Raw genomic sequence first — 18,462 nt, 5'->3', positions numbered from 1 at the left:
GGATCCCACTAGTTTACTCTACATATCTGAATATTGAAAAATGCCTGAAAAAGTTTTTAAACATTTCTGTCAACAAGATCAAACATATAATAAAGAGGTCCTGTCTAAAATGGCATCATTAATATAGACTTTATAGGCTCTTTTAAAGGGATACTGTCATGATTTTTATGGTATACTTTTTATTTCTAAATTATACTGTTTACATAGCAAATCATTCACTCTACCATTTAAAATTATATTCTTAAACCAACAAATATATAATATAATATATATATATATATATATATATTATATAATTTTTTTTTTTAGTTGTAATATTGGTGTGTAGGCAGCCATATCAGTACATTGTGCCTTAATCTGAGCTTTCAAAAAGAGCCAGCGCTACACATTAGAACTGCTTTCAGGTAACAGATTGTTTCTCCTACTCCCATGTAACTGGAGAAGTCGCAAGCCAGACTTGGATTTCTTACTATTGAGTGCTATTCTGATTCTACTGGGAGTTGCTAAATTGCTCACTCCAACTTGCAGCTCAGCAGTAAAGTGCGACTGAAGCTTATCAGAGCACAGGTCACATGGCTGTGGCACCCTGGGAAATGAAGAATATAGCTAGCCTCATGTGAAATTTCAAAAAAATCTGTTTTTGAAAAACAGATTTCAATGCAGGATTCTGCAGGAGAAACTCTATTAACTGATGCATTTGAAAAAAACATGTTTTGCCATGACAGTATTCCTTTAACACAGTTGTCATTTTAACATAGTTGCTGACAAATGTTTGATGCTGTTTATATTAACAATTCTCCTGTTTCCACCTCAGGTGTCCGTACAGCTAGTGTTATTATTGCTCTAACAGATGGAGAGCTACAGCAAACACAATTCTACTATGCAGAACAAGAAGTAAGTGCAATCTTGTGTACAAATATTAAGGCCATGACTATAAACAGCTGGACTTTTTTTCCCAATTTAAATTATTTTTGAAGGAGGCAATGTTACATGCACTCTAAGGCAATACATGTAATTTCTCCTTCAGATGGCTATCTTACACCCCTACAGACAGGGTCACTGCTTTGGCAATGGTAGAGAGGTCACAATTGTACTCTCCGCACTAGAAGAGCTGAAATTCTGATTTAAAAATGTAGTGTTCCTAAGACTGCATGACCTTCAGGAAACACTCCTGCCCCTGGTAACCTGCAGGGCACTGCTGCCTTGGGCAAGATCTTGCTCATGGTAGCAGCAGCCCTGCCTACAGGAGTGTCATATAGCCTCAGGAACAAACACCAATTTAAGAAGTGGGTATTACAGGTGCACTTGGGGTTTGAGTTTTTCTATAACTAGAAATCACCATATTGGAAATGTCCAGAACAGACCAGAAATGTCAACTCACATTTTATTTGTGAGTTGCTCTGTTTTACCTACATGTCACCCAATCACCAACAGGAACAGCCCAGTCTCCTGCTCCCAATAATTTGGTCAGGGGCTGCAAAAGATGATGACAAGGGGACTCCTCAATTGCCCTTCCCCTTCAGCCATCCCTCTGAACCCCATTGTTACATACATTAATAAAACACCAGGAGCCAGAAATGGGTAAAAAGAGGCCACAGCATTTATTTACATTTTATCAAATAAATAGGACCTTGCCTGCCTCGCCCCAAGGCAATATTCAAAGCTAGAATTCCATAAGAGATCGCTACTATGCTCTGCTGTTCCTTACTGAAGGCTTGAGATCAGCACTATGTCATTATATCCACCACTGAGTATTAGGCTGCCTCTACCTACAAAGAGGATGGCCCCAAACTCTGCTACCAGCAGGAGCTGCATCTCCCACCATGAGAGAAGTTCAGAAGCCCTGCTGCCGGTCCTGAATCTGCAGTGCCTCGATGATAGGAAATCCAAGCAGGCTGTCACCTAGCACAAGCAGTAGTAGCGTCTGTATCAATCAACCCACCGTGCAGTCAAAGGAGAGAAGCTCCTCTCTCCCTCTTCTAAAATTTCCTGTGCAGTACTTTAGCAAGGTCCTACCGCTGCTGTGACAGATACAACTTAAAATAAATTAACATATATCCACTGTTTTGATCCAGAGGTAGGCAAAAAACCCAGCCTGAAGCCTGTGCCAATTATTCCTGACCCCACCTGGCGATCGGAAAATTCCCTGGATCAAGGATTTGACTTTCATTTAACATATATAATACCATGCAGACTCTCCTATTCATACTGTATAGTGTTACCGAAACCACAATATAACAGTGCATATAGGAAAACATTCACATTGTTATTAATAGATAATATGAGAGCATAAAGAAGAAAATATCCTGGCATTTTACAAAATATGCAAAAAAGAGGGGAGGGTGGGCAGGGTGTTTCTACCTGTTCAGAAGATAGGAAGTGAACTTCTTCTCTTGTGGCATCACATCCCTATCCTTCTCCACCCCCAGCCCAGCTTTCCCCCTACTTAACTTATTAATTCTCACCCAATCACAACTGCATCTGATTTTTCCAATCTTTAAACATAAACCAGTGTAATCTGGCTGCTGGTCATTTGGATCCCTTGTCATGCAGCCCCTGCGTTTATAGCTTCAGGGCTTCCTTTCTGCTTAGAGGAGGTGGGGTTAGTAAGCTTCATTGTGGTATGCAGCACATGTTGCACTGAAAATTAACTTGTTCCCACCCACATATCTGGTTTCAATGCCAATGTTTTGCATTAAAATTAAAAGCATCAGCCATAACTAAAAGTCTGAAACAAACGTCTATGAAGATTCTCATTCATCCAGGTCATGAAACATGCCCAAATATACTGCAGTGTTGGTCTTATCTGTGAGTTTGATGACCTGCATGGACCAGTATACAATAGTATACAGTAGTTTTTTACACTTTTTTAACTCCGTAGAAGGTCATTTAAGATACTAATTTATTTTCAGAAAAGAGGAATACTGTTTATACAATAAAATGCTGGTATGTGTTTAGATATTCTGTTTGGGTTGAATGAATTTTGTTCAGCTTTGGGAATAACAATAAAAAAATAGTTTTTTAGCCCTCTTACAAAAATAAAATAAAAACATTTCAGAACAGAGATACAAAATTGCTAAAATGTGTTTCTGTGTCTAACAGGGAGATTGTTTCTTGAGTTATATAAATATGTTGCTTCATTGTAGGCTGAGAGAGCAAGAAGTTTTGGTGCCATAGTATACTGTGTAGGTGTAAAAGACTTTAATGAAACACAGGTATGTATGTAAACCTATATAAAACATTATTATTCTGTGTCCCATTATTTTTCTGTTGCCAGAATATACAACAGACTGACCACTTATTATAATGCAAATTCCTACCATTACTCTTTTTAAAGCTTCATTAGAAAGTAACACAACAAGCTCTCACTGTAAACAACCTTTTCAGTGCCCATGTGTCTGCTGGAAAGATGAACTGGTGAATAAAGTAAAAAAAAAGTTTATTATATGGTCACAACATGGTCTCCTTTGAGATAATGCTGCAGAGACAGCGCTATAAGGGAGTAACTAAAACACTCAATTTTAGACGTGCAGACTTTGCCAGTATAAGGGCATCTCTGCAATGTGTCAACTGGGAAAGGCTTTTCATGGGGTTAGACACAGAAGGAAAATGGAACATCTTTAAAACATTGCTTTGTAGGTATACACAGCAGTATATCCCTCTTGTAAGCAAGGAGAGGCATCGCAAAGCAAAACCTTTATGGCTGAATAAAAGTGTTATTGTCGAGGTTGGTAAGAAAAAACGTGCTTTTAGGGCATTCAAGTTAGCTGGGACAGCGGAAACTTTCATCAGGTACAAGGAAGCAAATAAAGCATGCAAAAAAGCTATCAAGCAAGCTAAAATAGAAATGGAAAGGGATATTGCAGCTAGGAGTAAAAAGAATCCTAAATTATTTTTTAATTATGTGAATAGTAAAAAAATGAAGCAAGAAGGGGTGGGAACTTTATTATCACGGGGGGGGGTACGTTGGTTGATGAGAACGGGGAAAAAGCTAAAATTTTGAACTCTTATTTTTCATCTGTCTATACATCTGAGAAGCCAGATAATGAAGGCTTTCCTTTTAATATGCCCAGTTCTAGTAATTTAGCTACTGGCGCATGGGTCACTCGGGAGGAAATTCAAAAGAGACTTGAACATGTAAAGGTAAACAAAGGTCCAGGGCCGGATGGGATTCATCCCAGGGTATTAAATGAGCTGATTAACCTCTTCACTTAATTTTTCAGGATTCGTTGAGGTCTGGCATGGTGCTGAGAGACTGGCGGATTGCTAATGTGGTGCCGTTATTTAAAAAGGGATCCCGTTCTCAGCCTGAAAACTATAGGCCTGTTAGTCTGACATCAGTAGTAGGAAAACTTTTGGAAGGGGTAATAAGGGATAGGGTACTTGAATACATTGCAGTTCACAATACTATTAGATTGTGCCAGCATGGTTTTATGCGTAACAGATCTTGCCAGACTAATTTAGTTGCCTTTTATGAGGAGGTGAGCAGGAACCTTGATGCTGGAATGGCAGTTGATGTCATCTACTTAGATTTTGCTAAAGCGTTTGATACAGTACCTCACAGAAGGTTAATGATCAAATTGAGGAATATTGGCCTAGAACATAATATTTGTAAATGGATAGAGAACTGGCTGAAGGATAGAGTACAAAGAGTGGTTGTAAATGGAACATTTTCTAATTGGACCAGTGTGGTTAGTGGAGTACCGCAGGGGTCAGTCCTTGGTCCTTTGCTTTTTAACTTGTTTATTAATGACCTGGAGGTGGGCATAGACAGTACTGTTTCTATTTTTGCTGATGACACAAAATTGTGCAAAACTATAAGTTCCATGCAGGATGCTGCCGCTTTGCAGAGCGATTTGACAAAATTAGATAACTGGGCAGCAAACTGGAAAATGAGGTTCAATGTTGATAAGTGCAAAGTTATACACTTTGGTAGAAATAATATAAACGCTAACTATCTACTGAATGGTAGTGTGTTGGGGGTATCCTTAATGGAGAAGGATCTAGGGGTTTTTGTTGATAACAAGTTGTCTAATTCCAGGCAGTGTCATTCTGTGGCTACTACAGCAAATAAAGTGCTGTCTTGTATAAAAAAGGGCATTGACTCAAGGGATGAGAACATCATTTTGCCCCTTTATAGGTCCCTGGTAAGGCCTCACCTTGAGTATGCAGTGCAGTTTTGGGCTCCAGTCCTTAAGAAGGATATTAATGAGCTGGAGAGAGTGCAGAGACGTGCAACTAAACTGGTTAAGGGGATGGAAGATTTAAACTATGAGGTGAGACGGTTGAGGTTGTTTTCTCTGGAAAAGAGGCGCTTGCGAGGGGACATGATTACTCTGTACAAGTACGTTAGAGGGGATTATAGGCAGTTGGGGGATGTACTTTTTTCCCATAAAAACAATCAACGCACCAGAGGTCACCCCTTTAGATTAGAGGAACGGAGCTTCCATTTGAAGCAGCGTAGGTGGTTTTTCACGGTGAGGGCAGTGAGGTTGTGGAATGCCCTTCCTAGTGATGTGGCAGATTCTGTTAATGCCTTTAAGAGGGGCCTGGATGAGTTCTTGATCAATCAGAATATCCAAGGCTATTGTGATACTAATATCTTCAGTTAGTACTAGTGGTTGTATTTATAGTTTATGTATGCGAGTGTATAGATTGGTAGGTGTGGGTTGTGGGTGCTGGGTTTACTTGGATGGGTTGAACTTGATGGACACTGGTCTTTTTTCAACCCTATGTAACTATGTAACTATATATTTATTGTTGTCATAGTTCCCCCATTAAGCTACTCTTCTCCAGCATAAACATTATCCAACTCGGCCAGCTTTTCTATATAAGAGACTTTTTGTACACTTTACTCGCTTAGTTTTCCTTCTTCTGGACGCTCTCTCATTCAATAATATTCAGTTTAAGCACAGTTTGAAACCAAAATTGTGTGATATAGTCTAGATGAGGCCTTACCACATATTTTAAATGGGAATAATTACCCTCTCTTTCCCTTTTTAATACAGCTGAAAACTTGCAGCTGCTGACTGGCAATTGTTTGCCTTAGCCAGATTTATTATCTACAACAGTGCTGTCCAACTGGTGGCCCCCGGGCCCACTCTTGTCTGCCCCCCCAACCTGTCTGGCTACCTCAGATTCAGGCTGTAATCCCCTGTATTGTTCACACCTTTCAGTCTCTGCATTGTTCACACCTCGGGCTCAGACTATAGGCCCCCACATTGTTCACCTGTTCACCCCTCAGATTAGATTGTAGGAGCAGTACTGGCATTGTGTCACTGTATGTACTGCCTGCCATATGCTGCCTTTTTGTATGGCACACACAGGCAGCATAGGGTAGACAGATTATGGCACACACAGGCAGCATTAGACAGGCAGAGTATGGCAGTATGGCACACACAGGCAGCATAGGGAAGGCAGAATATGGCACACACAGGCAGCATTAGACAGGCAGAGTATGGCAGTATGGCACGCACAGGCAGCATAGGCCAGACAGAGCATGGCACACAGACAACATAGGGCAGGCATAGTATGGCACACACAGGCAGCATAGCTAAGGCATAGTATGGCACACACAGACAGTACTTTGCCTGCCCTATGCTGCCTGTGTGTGCCATATTCTACCTGCCCTATGCTGCCTGTGTGTGCCATATTCTGCCTGTCCTATGCTGCCTCTGTGTGCCATACTCTGTCTGCCCTATGCTGCCTGTTGGAGGTAAACCTGGCAGGGGTTTGTTCTGGGAGTTTGTTAGCATTTATAAAAGTGTGTGTGTGTGTGGTTTTAAAAAGGGGAGTGGTCAAAACTGGCTTCCATTATCGGCCCTCCACCATGTATGCCAGAAAAATTGTGACCCTCTGTACACAGAAGTTGGACAGCACTGATCTACAAGTAAACCCTAGGTCCTTCTCCATCATGGATCTGTCTAACATTTTACTATTAAGGGTATAAGTGGCTTACATATTTTACATCCTAGGTACAATGCCTTACATTTATCAATACCTGCCAGTTAGCTACCCAGAGTGCCAGTTTGTTCACATACTTTTGCAAAGATGCCACATCCTGGATGTACCGTTGACGGCTGTCCACACAATCCTCCATCCTGTTTCCTTTACCTGTCCTTTATGTGCCACTGGTTTGTTTTTTGTTTTTTTTGTTTTTGTTTTTTTATTGCGACTTAGCCAGATGCTAAGCACAGAAAACTATAATAAATTATTTAAAAAATATTGCATTTGTGAATGTAAAATACAGACCTATCATTAAAACGAATGTTTTTAAAGTGGACCTGTCACCCAGACATAAAAAGCTGTATAATAAAAGCCCTTTTCAAATTAAACATGTAACCCAAAGTCATTTTTTTATTAACACATCTATACCCATTATATAAGCATTTAAAAGTCCCAGCTGTCAATCATATATTGCCTGACCCGCCTCTATGCCTTAGGCATAGGGGTGGGGCAGACAGTTACTTTCACTTTCAATTCAGAACTTCTTAGATGTCACTGCCCTCCTCACATTACCCCTCCCTCCTCTCCATCTAATTGTGTTACCAGTGCATGGATATTGGTATCAGGCCCCCCCCCCATACTGGCACAGAAACAAGATTTTTAGCAGGATGCACAGCTTGCCTTAATAACAGTGTCCACAAAATGGCACCTGCCTGTTTTCTGCAATTGTGAATTCCAGTGCTAAAGGTAACCTGTTTAAAATAATTTATATAGTGTAACTGAAATTTATTTTGCTTGACAAAGACAATAGAAAACAATTTGTAATTATTTCTTAGGGTGACAGGTCCGCTTTAAGTAATATAAGCACTTCCAATACTGTATAGCAAGTATTGAACTTTTTTTTACATCCTTTGCAACACATCTTTTATAAATGAGCCGTAGTATTATATAAAAATACTACTAGAATTTAAAAGAGAAGGACAGTAAGAGCCCTGGGCAAGGAAGTGGATTTATATGGACAGACAGGATGGAGACAGCTGGTAACTGATAGGCCAGGCAAAGAGAAAAGGTGACCATAAAACTTTACAATGTATTAACATACTGTAGTCATTTATATTTGAAGGTTTTTTTGTACAGCACAATGTAAAAATTATAAAGCTTAATCTAACAATTTGGCTAAGTTTGAAATAATATTCTACACTGTTTGCTAATTACACTAATTTTTACCACAGCTCTCTACTATTGCTGATAGCATTGACCATGTGTTTCCTGTAACTGGTGGTTTTCATGCTCTACAGGGAGTTATTGACTCGGTAAGTTCATATTTAATAAGAAAATAGAGGTAGAAATAACATGCTAAAAATATAGTAATAGAAATATTTGTATGTGTAATCATAGGCATCCAGGGTTTCATTCTACAACAGATCTGATTTATTAAAATAAGGGGAACTGAAAACACCATATATTTTCATTTCAACTGAATATGATTATTTCCTAGTAATACAGGAAACAGCATTACTTTGATTAAATTCAAACTAGAATTCTCAATTTGATTTGTCCAGGAGTTTGTATTAATCAAATGAATCAATTCATAAATATCAATATATATCCCATACCAGTCAATATAAAGACTGATTTGGCATGCTGAACTCCAGCAATGTTAAAGTGTGTAAATGTGTTTTGGTTTTTTTTTTGTTTTTTTTCAGTGGATTAAAACTAATATTGATCACATCCACTTTCCTGAAAGCGAAATGGATTTCCAGTAATGCTTTTAAAATGTAATCAGTCCTAAAAGAATGTTTCATGAGCAAATATAGTTGAAATATTTTAATGGAAAGCTCTAAAGAACTAGAGATACCATGGCAAGTACATATCCCTTATTTGTCCATGCTTTGGCTCAAAACCCAAGATATGTAATCAGAGGAACACAAAATCAGCTGAACACATATATAAAGAAGTACATTACATAAATAAGTAAATACACCTCCAGCATTCCATGTTGGGAATGATATGCATGAACCCTCTACCCTTGAAAATGATAACTTGAAGGTTAATTAATTAATGATATGAGCTTAACATTTTTGCTTTGCTAACATTTGGTTTCATGGATCTTTTTAAAACTAATGGCAAATACAACAATGTTGTCACATAAATATACACTTGTTATGATAAATGGGGACGTAACCTAAAATTTCACCTCAAGGCTTAAATAGGTGCTTGAGCAAAAACAGACTTCTACATGACAAAAATGTAGGCAAATACACCAGAAAAAAACACTTTACCAGGCATTTATCATTGTATGCTGGGTGGTAAAGGTTTTGCACATATACTCAGTTTAGAGCACTGCTACATAACCAGAATACCAATTGATGTGATGTGCCTAAAAAGGCAGTATAGACACCTGTTTTAATCTAAATGTATAAAACAGTGTAATGTAGTGTTGATTAAACCAATCCTTTATAGAACAAGAATGGTGGCTGTGCAGTTTAAAAGCATTTGCAGAAAGGGTCTAAAGGGAATTGTTTTACACTTAGCATTGCTTTGAGGCATTAAAAACAGGTCAAGCCTTGCTCTCTCACATGATATCTACTGGCAGATTCACAAGCACATCGTCTGGCTTGGAGACCATGGTTAAATCACATTGCACCTCACCCCACAAAATTGTAGATTTCATTTGGCCAGGTAATACATTTTAAGAGGCACAGTTCATACCCACTTCTGTAAATGTTTACTTTAGTTTGAAATATAATCTGCACATTTGTGGACTGTCTGTTTTCTTGCAGCACAGACCACGTTACAGTAGAACCTAGTATTCATTTTGCTGCAGACATAGGAGAAGCTAGTGGTAAGGTGAAAATTTTACAATTAGGGTTGGTTAAAGTAAGGTAAACATTATTTCTTGCCAGAATGTCTAATAATGCTTTTAGGCTGCACTAATATCAAAGTACATTTAAAGTAAATGCAACTGGGTCAGCCCTTCTAGCTGGATTTTCTAGAAGTTTCCCCAATCATTATCACCATCTGCTTACGTTAGTGGAAGATGCACTGGAAGAATTGTGCTTTATACTGTGCCTTTAAATGAAATAAATTCCTTCGATATCTGATCTCATTCTAGGAGTAATTGCAATTTAGCATGTATGCTTGTAAATCATCCCCACTGTTGGTTCGCTAATTTTTAGTTTGCAGTGCATTGATACGTTTCCTACCTGAGAACTTATAGATTGAATACAATAAGCATTTTAGACCCACAAACTAACTAAGCCAAGGAACCTTGTTTCAATTTAGCTCAGATGTTGATAGAGTGTTGTCTTTTTTTAGATACTGAAGAAATCCTGTATTGAGATTCTGGCTGTTGAGCCATCAACTGTGTGTGCAGGGGGTGAGTACAATCTTTTAAACAGGATTAGAAAGCTCACAGGGCATTCAAGCTATGTTCCCTCTAACCTTTTAATATAGCAGTGTTTCTTAAACTGAGGTTAGCATGCAATCCTGTAAGGCCCTAGTTGGATCCTCTTCTTACACTACTTATAAAAGTTTGAAATCAAACAGAAATGTCCATGTTAATAATGAATTCTTCATTCACCTAAGTAGCATATATACTTATATGCTAACAATAACCAATACTCAATGCATTGACAATGGCCAAACATTGAGTTTATGTAACTATTCTATTCTTTAACTTGTATCAAATAAACTTCCATAGGCAGCTGTCCCAGTATACTTTGGAATTGCATATCTCCCAGTATACTTTGGAATTGCATATCTTTGGAATTTGAGTTTTTTGGGGTGTTTTTTTTTGTTTTTGTTTTTTTTTAAAGGAGAAAGAATGGGTTAACCACTGGGAAGTGCCATATGCCCTGCAATTGTAATCACTTACCTGGTTCACTGGGCTAGTGCTCAATGTTAAAATAAGTCTGGCTGTGAGATGTAAGAAAGGCTTGCATAAAACAAAATTAATAATCCCTTCATTAGATGACCACCAGGGGCATTTTCCCTCACGTCCTTTGGCAGCACTTACTTAGAGAGACATCATACCTAGGGTAGGAAAAACACCGCCTACTCCAATAAATTATTCCGCCCCCCTTTACCCATAAAACCCTCTTCCCTCCACCAACCTTCAGTGTTTTTTTTCCTATCGGAAGGGATTACACTGTTAATCTTTGCCTGGGCGCTTGTCAGACTACCGTGCCCCCAGATGCTGCGGAAGTCCAGGGCGTCATTCAGACGAGTGTGCCCCCTGTGATGTGGTATTGGAGTACCCTTACGCTGAGGCCCAGGAGGGCTTGAGATGGGTCGCCAATCGAACTATTGTGCCTCCCTTAAGCGAGTGTTGGGCACGCTGGTAAGTATCCTGGAAGTTGCCGCATGACACTGGCGATGACGTCACTAACTCGTGCCGCGCTGTGTAGGTGGAACGCAGACGCGAGGCAGATGGAACGTATAGAGCAGTGGAACGCAGGGTGTCACATCCGGAAGGCTGGTTCTTAGGCCGGCGGTAATGGCGGCATGTAGCCGCTCCCGGGTCTACTTCTGCTGCAAGTACACAAGTGAAGCGCTCCATCTCTGCATGTAAGTACGCATCTTTATGATGCTGTTAGATATTGTTCTTTTGTATCTGACACGGAGGCTCTCTTTTTATTATTGTTTCAGCAATGGCTGACCCTGCTCCAGAGAAAGTGGAAAAAGGGAAAACTAAAGAAAAGACTAAATGTAAAGAGTTTGAGTCCCCTAAAGGGGAAAAAGGAGTTAAAAAAAGCCATCTTTAATCTCCTGCTTGGGCTGTGAAGTCAAATTCAGTTCCTTAGAAGCGGAAAAGTTATGTTGTACCTGTAAAGAAAAGCTCAAAAACCCTATTAACCCCTCAGGTGGTGCTGATGAGTTTGTATCCTGGATGAAGGGGGCTATGCTTCAGGCATTTGAATCATTCAATCAGCAGAAGCCTAAAGAATCTCTGCAAGCTGATGGGTCTCTTTATGAAGATCTTTATGAAGGTCTTCTGATTCTTCCCTTGGGGAAGGAACTTCAAAGTGTAAATTTGATTCTGACTCTGAGGAAGGAGAAATTTCAGATTTGGAGGAATTTTTTCCTGTAGATGACATCTACAGGCTGGAAGAGTCTTCTGAGCCTCCCAAAAAATCAAGTAAATTATTTGCTAACATAGGTAAACGCAAAGCATCTTTTCCAGTTGATGAGGTTATTAAAAATAAAATCCTAAATCAGTGGGCAATATTGGATAGAAAATGGGGCCTGCAAAAGAAATTTAATTTACTTTTTCCCTTTGATGTTTGATGAAGATGCAAAGTTTTGGGATACAGCTCCTAAACTAGATCCTCCAGTACTGGCCTCAAGGATAGAAAGGCAGAAGGAGCTTTAAGGAAGGCTTAACTGGCAGCCGCAGCTGGGTTTAAACCAGTAATAGCAGCAGCATCATTAGCTTGGTCACTAAAAGTTTGGATTATGCAGTTAGAGAAGGCCTTAAAGAAAGGTATTTCAAGAGAAAATCTTTTATCGGATCTTCCCATGTTGATGTCTGCATCAGACTTCTTAACCGAAGCAGCCTTAGCCTCAGTTGATATATTGACAAAAACAACTTCTTTTACCACTACTGCTAGAAGAGCTTTATGGCTAAAACCTTGGAGAGCTGATAATGCATCTAAAAATCGTCTTCTTAACCTACCCCTTTTAAAGGGGAAAAACTTTTTGGATCAGAACTCGAAATGCTAGTGGAGAAAAAGTCAGATGATAAGGTGAGAAGTCTACCTCAGGATAAAAGATCTTTTAAGCGTCCTTTTTTTCGAGGCTCAAGAACCTCTTATGGATTTAGACAAGACTGGAAAACCAGAAAAACGTCTAAAGATAGAACCTTTGGACAGTCCAAAAGAAAAAACTTCAAACTACAATACAAAACATCAGAAGTTTTTCTCTCTAACAGCTGGACAGGGGGAAGAGGCAGTAGATGCTATGGCCCCACCATGGCACTTCACCCGAGCTTATGTGTTTTCACCAATTCCAATGATGGCAAGAGTGGTCAAGAAAATTGCTCTTTGTTCTTTGGAAGTAATTCTGATTGCTCCCGCCTGGCCCAGGAGAAATTGGTACTCCGATCTCCTCCAATTATCTATAAGTCCACCTTGGCATCTCCTAGTAAAGGAGAATCTTCTCTCCCAAGGTCTAATTCCAGCAGCCTTAAATCTCACAGCTTGGAGACTGAAAGGGATGTAATGAGATCACAGGGAGTTTCTTCTCCAGTTATTGAGATCCTATTACAAAGTAGAAAGAAGGTAACAAATTTAATTTACCAAAGAGTCTGAATTTCTTTCAGCAAATGGTGTGCCGGAAAGAGTTTGCATCCGGAAACAGCGCCAGTATCAGTTATTCTGGACTTTTTGTATGACGGATCCAGTATAATCTCGTGCCAGCTACACTTAAGGTCCAGATTGCAACCCTATACCCCTATTTTCTAAGTAAAACATTGGCGGAACATCCTCTTCTTAGAAGATTTATTAAGGCTGCCCAGAATATTAAGCCAAAAAATTATACCCTTAAATCAAATTGGGATCTGGATGTGGTTCTTAAATCATTGCAACGTGCTCCCTTTGAACCTCTAGAATAGAGATGTAGCGAACATCGCCGAAAATGTTCGCGAACCCGTTCGCGGACTTTCGCCAAAACTCGCTAATATTCGCGAACTTTGCGAACCCCATAGACTTCAATGGGAAGGCGAACTTTAAAACCTAGAAAAGCCATTTCTGGCCAGAAAACTGATTTTAAAGTTGTTTAAAGGGTGCCACGACCTGGGCAGTGGCATGCAGGAGGGGGATCAAGCAAAAATTTCTCTGAAAAATACTTTGTAAAAAAAACACCAAAAAAACCGCCAAAAAATAACGGCAAAAAAAAAAACGCAAGCTATTCCTATGTATATGCATAGGCGATAAAACGTGGTGGAAAAACGCGGCGGAAAAACCAAGGCGAAAAAACGCGGCGCCAAAAAAAACCGCGGCGAACCCAAAGTGCCGAACATCGGCAAAAGTCCGCGAATTTTCACGAACGCAAACACCCGATGTTCGCGCGAATTAGTTCGCCGGCGAACAGTTCGCTACATCTCTACTCTAGAAGAAGCCTCTATGTTTCACATTGAGGCTTCTATTAAAACGGTATTCTTAGTAGCCATCTCTTCAGCAAGACGTGTAGGCAAAATTCATGCCTTATCCTGTAAGGAATTGTGTCTGCAGATTTTTCCAGATAAGATAATTCTTAAAGCAGATCCCTTATTCAGACCAAAAGTTTCATCTAATTTTCATAGAAATTTTGAAGTTATTCTTCCAGCTTTTTTCGCTAATCCAAAGAATGAGGCAGAACGAAAACTACACTTGCTTGATGCATGAAGATGTGTTCTTTTCTATTTGAACAGAGTTCATCCTTTTCGGAGATCACACCTGTTATCTCTTTTTGTGGCATTAACAAGGGCAAAGTCGCTTCAAAAATTGCCATTGCCAAGTGGATAAAGCTTGCAATTTCTATTGCATATTCTTCTTCAGAAAGACCAGTTCCAGTGGATCTCAGAGCACATTCTACAAGGGCAGTGTCAGCCTCACAGGCAGAACTTGGAGGTGTTTCAGTGGACCAAATATGCAGGACAGCTTCGTGGGCAAGTTTCAAGACTTTTGCAGAACATTACGGTGTAAATATGAGTACTCCCGGGAAAGTGGCTTTTGCAAATACAGTTCTCCTCTCTGGTTGTAAAGTCCCCCCCCCCCCCCCTTGATTACTGCTACTCTCTAAGTAAGTGCTGCCAAGGGACGTGTGGGAAACAAAGAATTTATACTCACGTAAATTCCTTTTCCCTCATTCCCGAAGGCAGCACAATATCCCTCCCTTAGTAAATATTTAACAGCATTGTGTGATGTTGTGTTTATTGCTTGAGAAATCATTGAAGGTTGGTGTAGGGAAGAGGGTTTTATGGGTAAAGGGGGCGGAATAATTTATTGGAGTAGGTGGTGTTTTTCCTACCCTAGGTATGACATCTCTCTATTAAGTGATAAGTGCTGCCTTCGGGACTGAGGGAAAAGGAATTTACGTGAGTATAAATTCTTTGTTTCGCTGCCGCCTGAGGCGAGTTTCCCTGATGACCTCTGCCGTGGCAAATGTGAACAAAGAAAATATGTTTTGCTTTCATTTAAAGCACAGCCTTTTCAAATGAAACAAATCTATTAGTTAATTGATATACAAATTTGAATTAAAGCAATACCACTGGCATCCTGTGAAACTGCTGCACTGACACATCTACTTAATGTTAGGAGGGTCTTATAACACAGAACAAACATTGTTTTAGTTTTAATAGCTGAAGTGTCAGCAATGAAAATGTCTATGCATTTTCATTTTGTTGTCTCTATATGCCACATACTTTAGCAATCCTATGCATAATGGGCATTATACTTTTAAGATGGCCCTTAGCATCTTGATGACATGATGCTGTAAATGGCATGCATTTGGGTGATTTATAGACATGAAATAAAACCTGCTAGTTTTAGCAGCTTTGCAGGATGAGAGACACTTGCCCTTCTGAATGTCAGAGTGTACTTTCCAAAAATATGGTTTTTAGGGGTAAACGTAATGTATGCTTGTATCTAATGTGGTGCTCTGTATATGTCAGTCCATATTTAGTATTGCTGGGCTCAGGGCTTTTCAAATGATTGTGCCTGTAATAAAACTTATTTCTGATATATTACTCTATGAGTGGATAGAAGGATCAGAGATTCTGTTCTGGAATTCTTTTCAATACTTTTACATTGATAGCCAGCTTAAAGGGAAAGTTCACCTTAAAATTAAGGTTTAGTATGATGCACAATAGACTGCTAAAAAGTCTAAACACTGCATTTGGATTTCATTCTTTATCTGTTATATGTTTAATTAATCTTGCATGAGTAATCACAACATGTCAGACCTAGCTATTTTTTACATATAACAAATTTTGAAAAGGTTTGTACTTTTATTTTAAGCAGCAATAAAAAGACACAGAAAACTACACAGTGGGGTTGGGCAAACTCTTAGCACTCTTCTAAAAAGTTACAACTTTTTTCTTTGTCCTGCATAATTTATTTTAGCTTTCATTTGGAATGATAAGTATACTGGGGCCATTATACCTGCAGTTGGTGCTAAGCCTCATTAATCATCTTTTGTAAATCATCTTTTGTACCTGTCTGCCATTCAAACCACTACCTGGTAGTAGTGTAAGTCAGACCCTAGTATCAGGAAAGTTGTGAAAAAACTGTGCAAAGTGCAAACACCACAAAAAGGTACATCATACTAACACCATAAAAAAATACTAAGGGGCAGATTTACTAAAACTAGAATTTTTCTGCCTTAAAACTCACATAAACACAGAAAATAATAATGGGATTAACTTCCCCTTGAAAATGTGTAAAATAGAAAACAATATTCGGATTAATCTTCCCTTGAAAGTATGTGAAATAGAAAACAATGATGCAATTAACTTCCCCTTGAAAAATCTGTCAAGGACAGGCTGTCACTGACTATTCTATTCCTCTACTATTCTAAGCCTCCATAGGACTCAATGGTTTTTGGCAGCTTAAACCTGGTGTACTTTTTGTCAGTCAAAAAAAGTCACATGAAATTTTATAAATCTCGAATGTGGTTTTTAAAAAAAATCTCAATTTTTTTCGCAAAAATACTCTCGTATACTGCCAAAAACATATATGTAAATCTTGGAAAAAATGGAACAAAAAAACCCCAAACATTTCTCCGTAAACCTTATATTGCCCATAAAAGCTAGCAGGGGATGAAATGCACTTTAATAGGCCATTTTTATTTAGCAGGGGATGACATGCCACTTATACAGTGCAAAAATGTCCAGCTTGACAGCCACGTTGCTGTAACTGCATGCCTGGTTGTAGAATATAAATGGTGCCATTAGAAGTCTAAGACTAAAGGTGGCCATACACGTGGCGATCCGACGATGTTTCGTGCGACCATCGGTCGCACGAAACATCGTAAGATCCGCCACACACCATTCAGGACTGAATCGGCAGGTAAGGAGGTAGAAACAATAGGATTTCTACCTCCTTCTGCCGATTCAGCTCTGAAGGGAGAATTTTGGTCAGGCGCCTTCTATGGCGCCCGATCAAAATTTTCAAACTTGTCCGATCGGCGAGTCGTCCGATATCGGCAGCTTCCTGCGATATCGGTCGACTCGCCGACATGCCATACACGCACCGATTATCGTACGAAACGAGGTTTCGTACGATAATATCGGTGCGTGTATGGCCACCTTAAGAGAGGCAGCTTTGCTTTCCTAAGGGTTTTAAGTAAATATGTTTTGTGGAGGGCAATATATTGTGCCACTGCTGATGTTTATTTTATCACCAGACCTGTGCTTATAGCATTGCCCAGATTTGTATCAACTGATGACCTTTTCCAGCCCCTTGCTCTATTGTCAAAATCAACAAGGGTCAGAGTGACAGTAAGAATGACGGTAAGCAAGAAAGAAAAGGATGCAGTCAGTGCATTTGATTGGCCATTTGGTAGTGCACTACAAAAAAATACAAAATTAAAAAAACCTGTTGGACAGTATTAGTTTAATGAGAATATTAAATACGGGTTCAGAACTGAATCATATGTTCTTCTGCTAACAATAGATGTTGTTGAGGAAGTCTTTTGGTCTTCCTTTTAAAGCATACATCAATTATGAATGCAGATTATCAAAATACAACTATAGAATACATGTGTGTCATTGTATACTCTTGCTAAAGAAAAAAACTGCCTTTTTAGTGGCATTGTGCAAATGGTTGCTTAGGTTCTATAATAGGGTATGGTGCTTATTGTCATGAACACTTTATTTCAGATACATTTACAGAGGTGAATTGCATCCGAGGGTAAAGAATACTTTTGCTAAATCATAGTTCGACTTCGTTTTTCCTCTCAGAGCTTGTTCAATGCCACTGAAATTGAGGAGTTAAAATAGGAGTTAAAAGTTGAGGAGTTTGAAGAGGATGTAGCCAAAATGCAATTTTTACCACATTAACTGGATCATAACCCAGATACCACCAGTAAGGACTATTAAAAAATGTGTCTTGTTTAATTATTATTTCTTTATTTAGTTATATTTTGTATGCATTTGCTAAAATGTTTATTTCTAGGGTCTTAATTGATGTACACACAAAAAAATTAAACACCAAAGTAATTGTAAGACTTTTCTTACTACATATAGCTTTTTTTAAAAAAGATTTACCCACAGCATACGGCAATGATGAATAATATATAATGCCTTATTTCCAATCTAGTCTAAAAAGGATTGGTAACTTTTAAAATAACACCAGTATAGAGCCTCTATGGTCTGTTGTCTGTCACAATAAAATAAGTGGGTGTTTCTAATTGGTCCTTGTTCAAAAAGAGAATAACAGTGACTGTTCACACAAGCAAAGAATAGGCTGCAGTTCTCTGTCAGGCCCATCTAGCTCAGAAAGGTGAGAGCCAATGACTGCTCTCTTGCAAATCATA

General features: G+C 39.0%; 2 protein-coding genes across 4 annotated transcripts in view; both read left to right on the top strand.

Annotated features, from left to right (window-relative positions):
• The window catches only part of antxrl (ANTXR like), an 86,009-nt gene that overhangs the window by 36,942 nt on the left and 30,605 nt on the right, over positions 1-18,462 (top strand). Inside the window, exons 6-9 of one of the 2 annotated variants that reach the window (XM_002940640.5) lie at positions 815-894; positions 3,147-3,215; positions 8,178-8,258; positions 10,264-10,324. In XM_002940640.5, the coding sequence (XP_002940686.2) occupies positions 815-894; positions 3,147-3,215; positions 8,178-8,258; positions 10,264-10,324 (291 nt within the window). The remainder of the gene's footprint in view (positions 1-814; positions 895-3,146; positions 3,216-8,177; positions 8,259-10,263; positions 10,325-18,462) is intronic. The other variant, XM_018095867.2, reaches the window with a different exon arrangement.
• Positions 11,185-16,473, top strand: LOC116412023. 2 transcript variants are annotated; one of them, XM_031905221.1, is made up of 4 exons: positions 11,185-11,287; positions 11,355-11,514; positions 11,596-13,226; positions 14,357-16,473. In XM_031905221.1, the coding sequence occupies exons 3-4, from the start codon at positions 12,663-12,665 to the stop codon at positions 14,708-14,710; spliced, it is 918 nt and encodes a 305-aa protein (XP_031761081.1). In that variant the 5' UTR covers positions 11,185-11,287; positions 11,355-11,514; positions 11,596-12,662; the 3' UTR covers positions 14,711-16,473. The 2 variants fall into 2 exon arrangements, with proteins under 2 accessions (XP_031761081.1, XP_031761080.1); XM_031905220.1 differs by having other exon boundaries at positions 11,185-13,226.

The sequence above is a fragment of the Xenopus tropicalis genome, chromosome 7 (genome assembly GCF_000004195.4).
Source record: "Xenopus tropicalis strain Nigerian chromosome 7, UCB_Xtro_10.0, whole genome shotgun sequence".
NCBI lineage: Eukaryota > Metazoa > Chordata > Amphibia > Anura > Pipidae > Xenopus > Xenopus tropicalis.
Note: the sequence above shows the minus strand (reverse complement) of the source record. Positions and strands in the feature narration are given on the sequence as shown.

Coding starts and splice junctions, on each gene's coding strand:
- LOC116412023 (XM_031905221.1), top strand. CDS start 12,663: ATGCTAGTGGAGAAAAAGTCAGATGATAAGGTGAGAAGTCTACCTCAG. Junction 13,227..14,356: donor TATTACAAAGTAGAAAGAAG/GTAACAAATTTA, acceptor CTATTTGAACAG/AGTTCATCCTTTTCGGAGAT.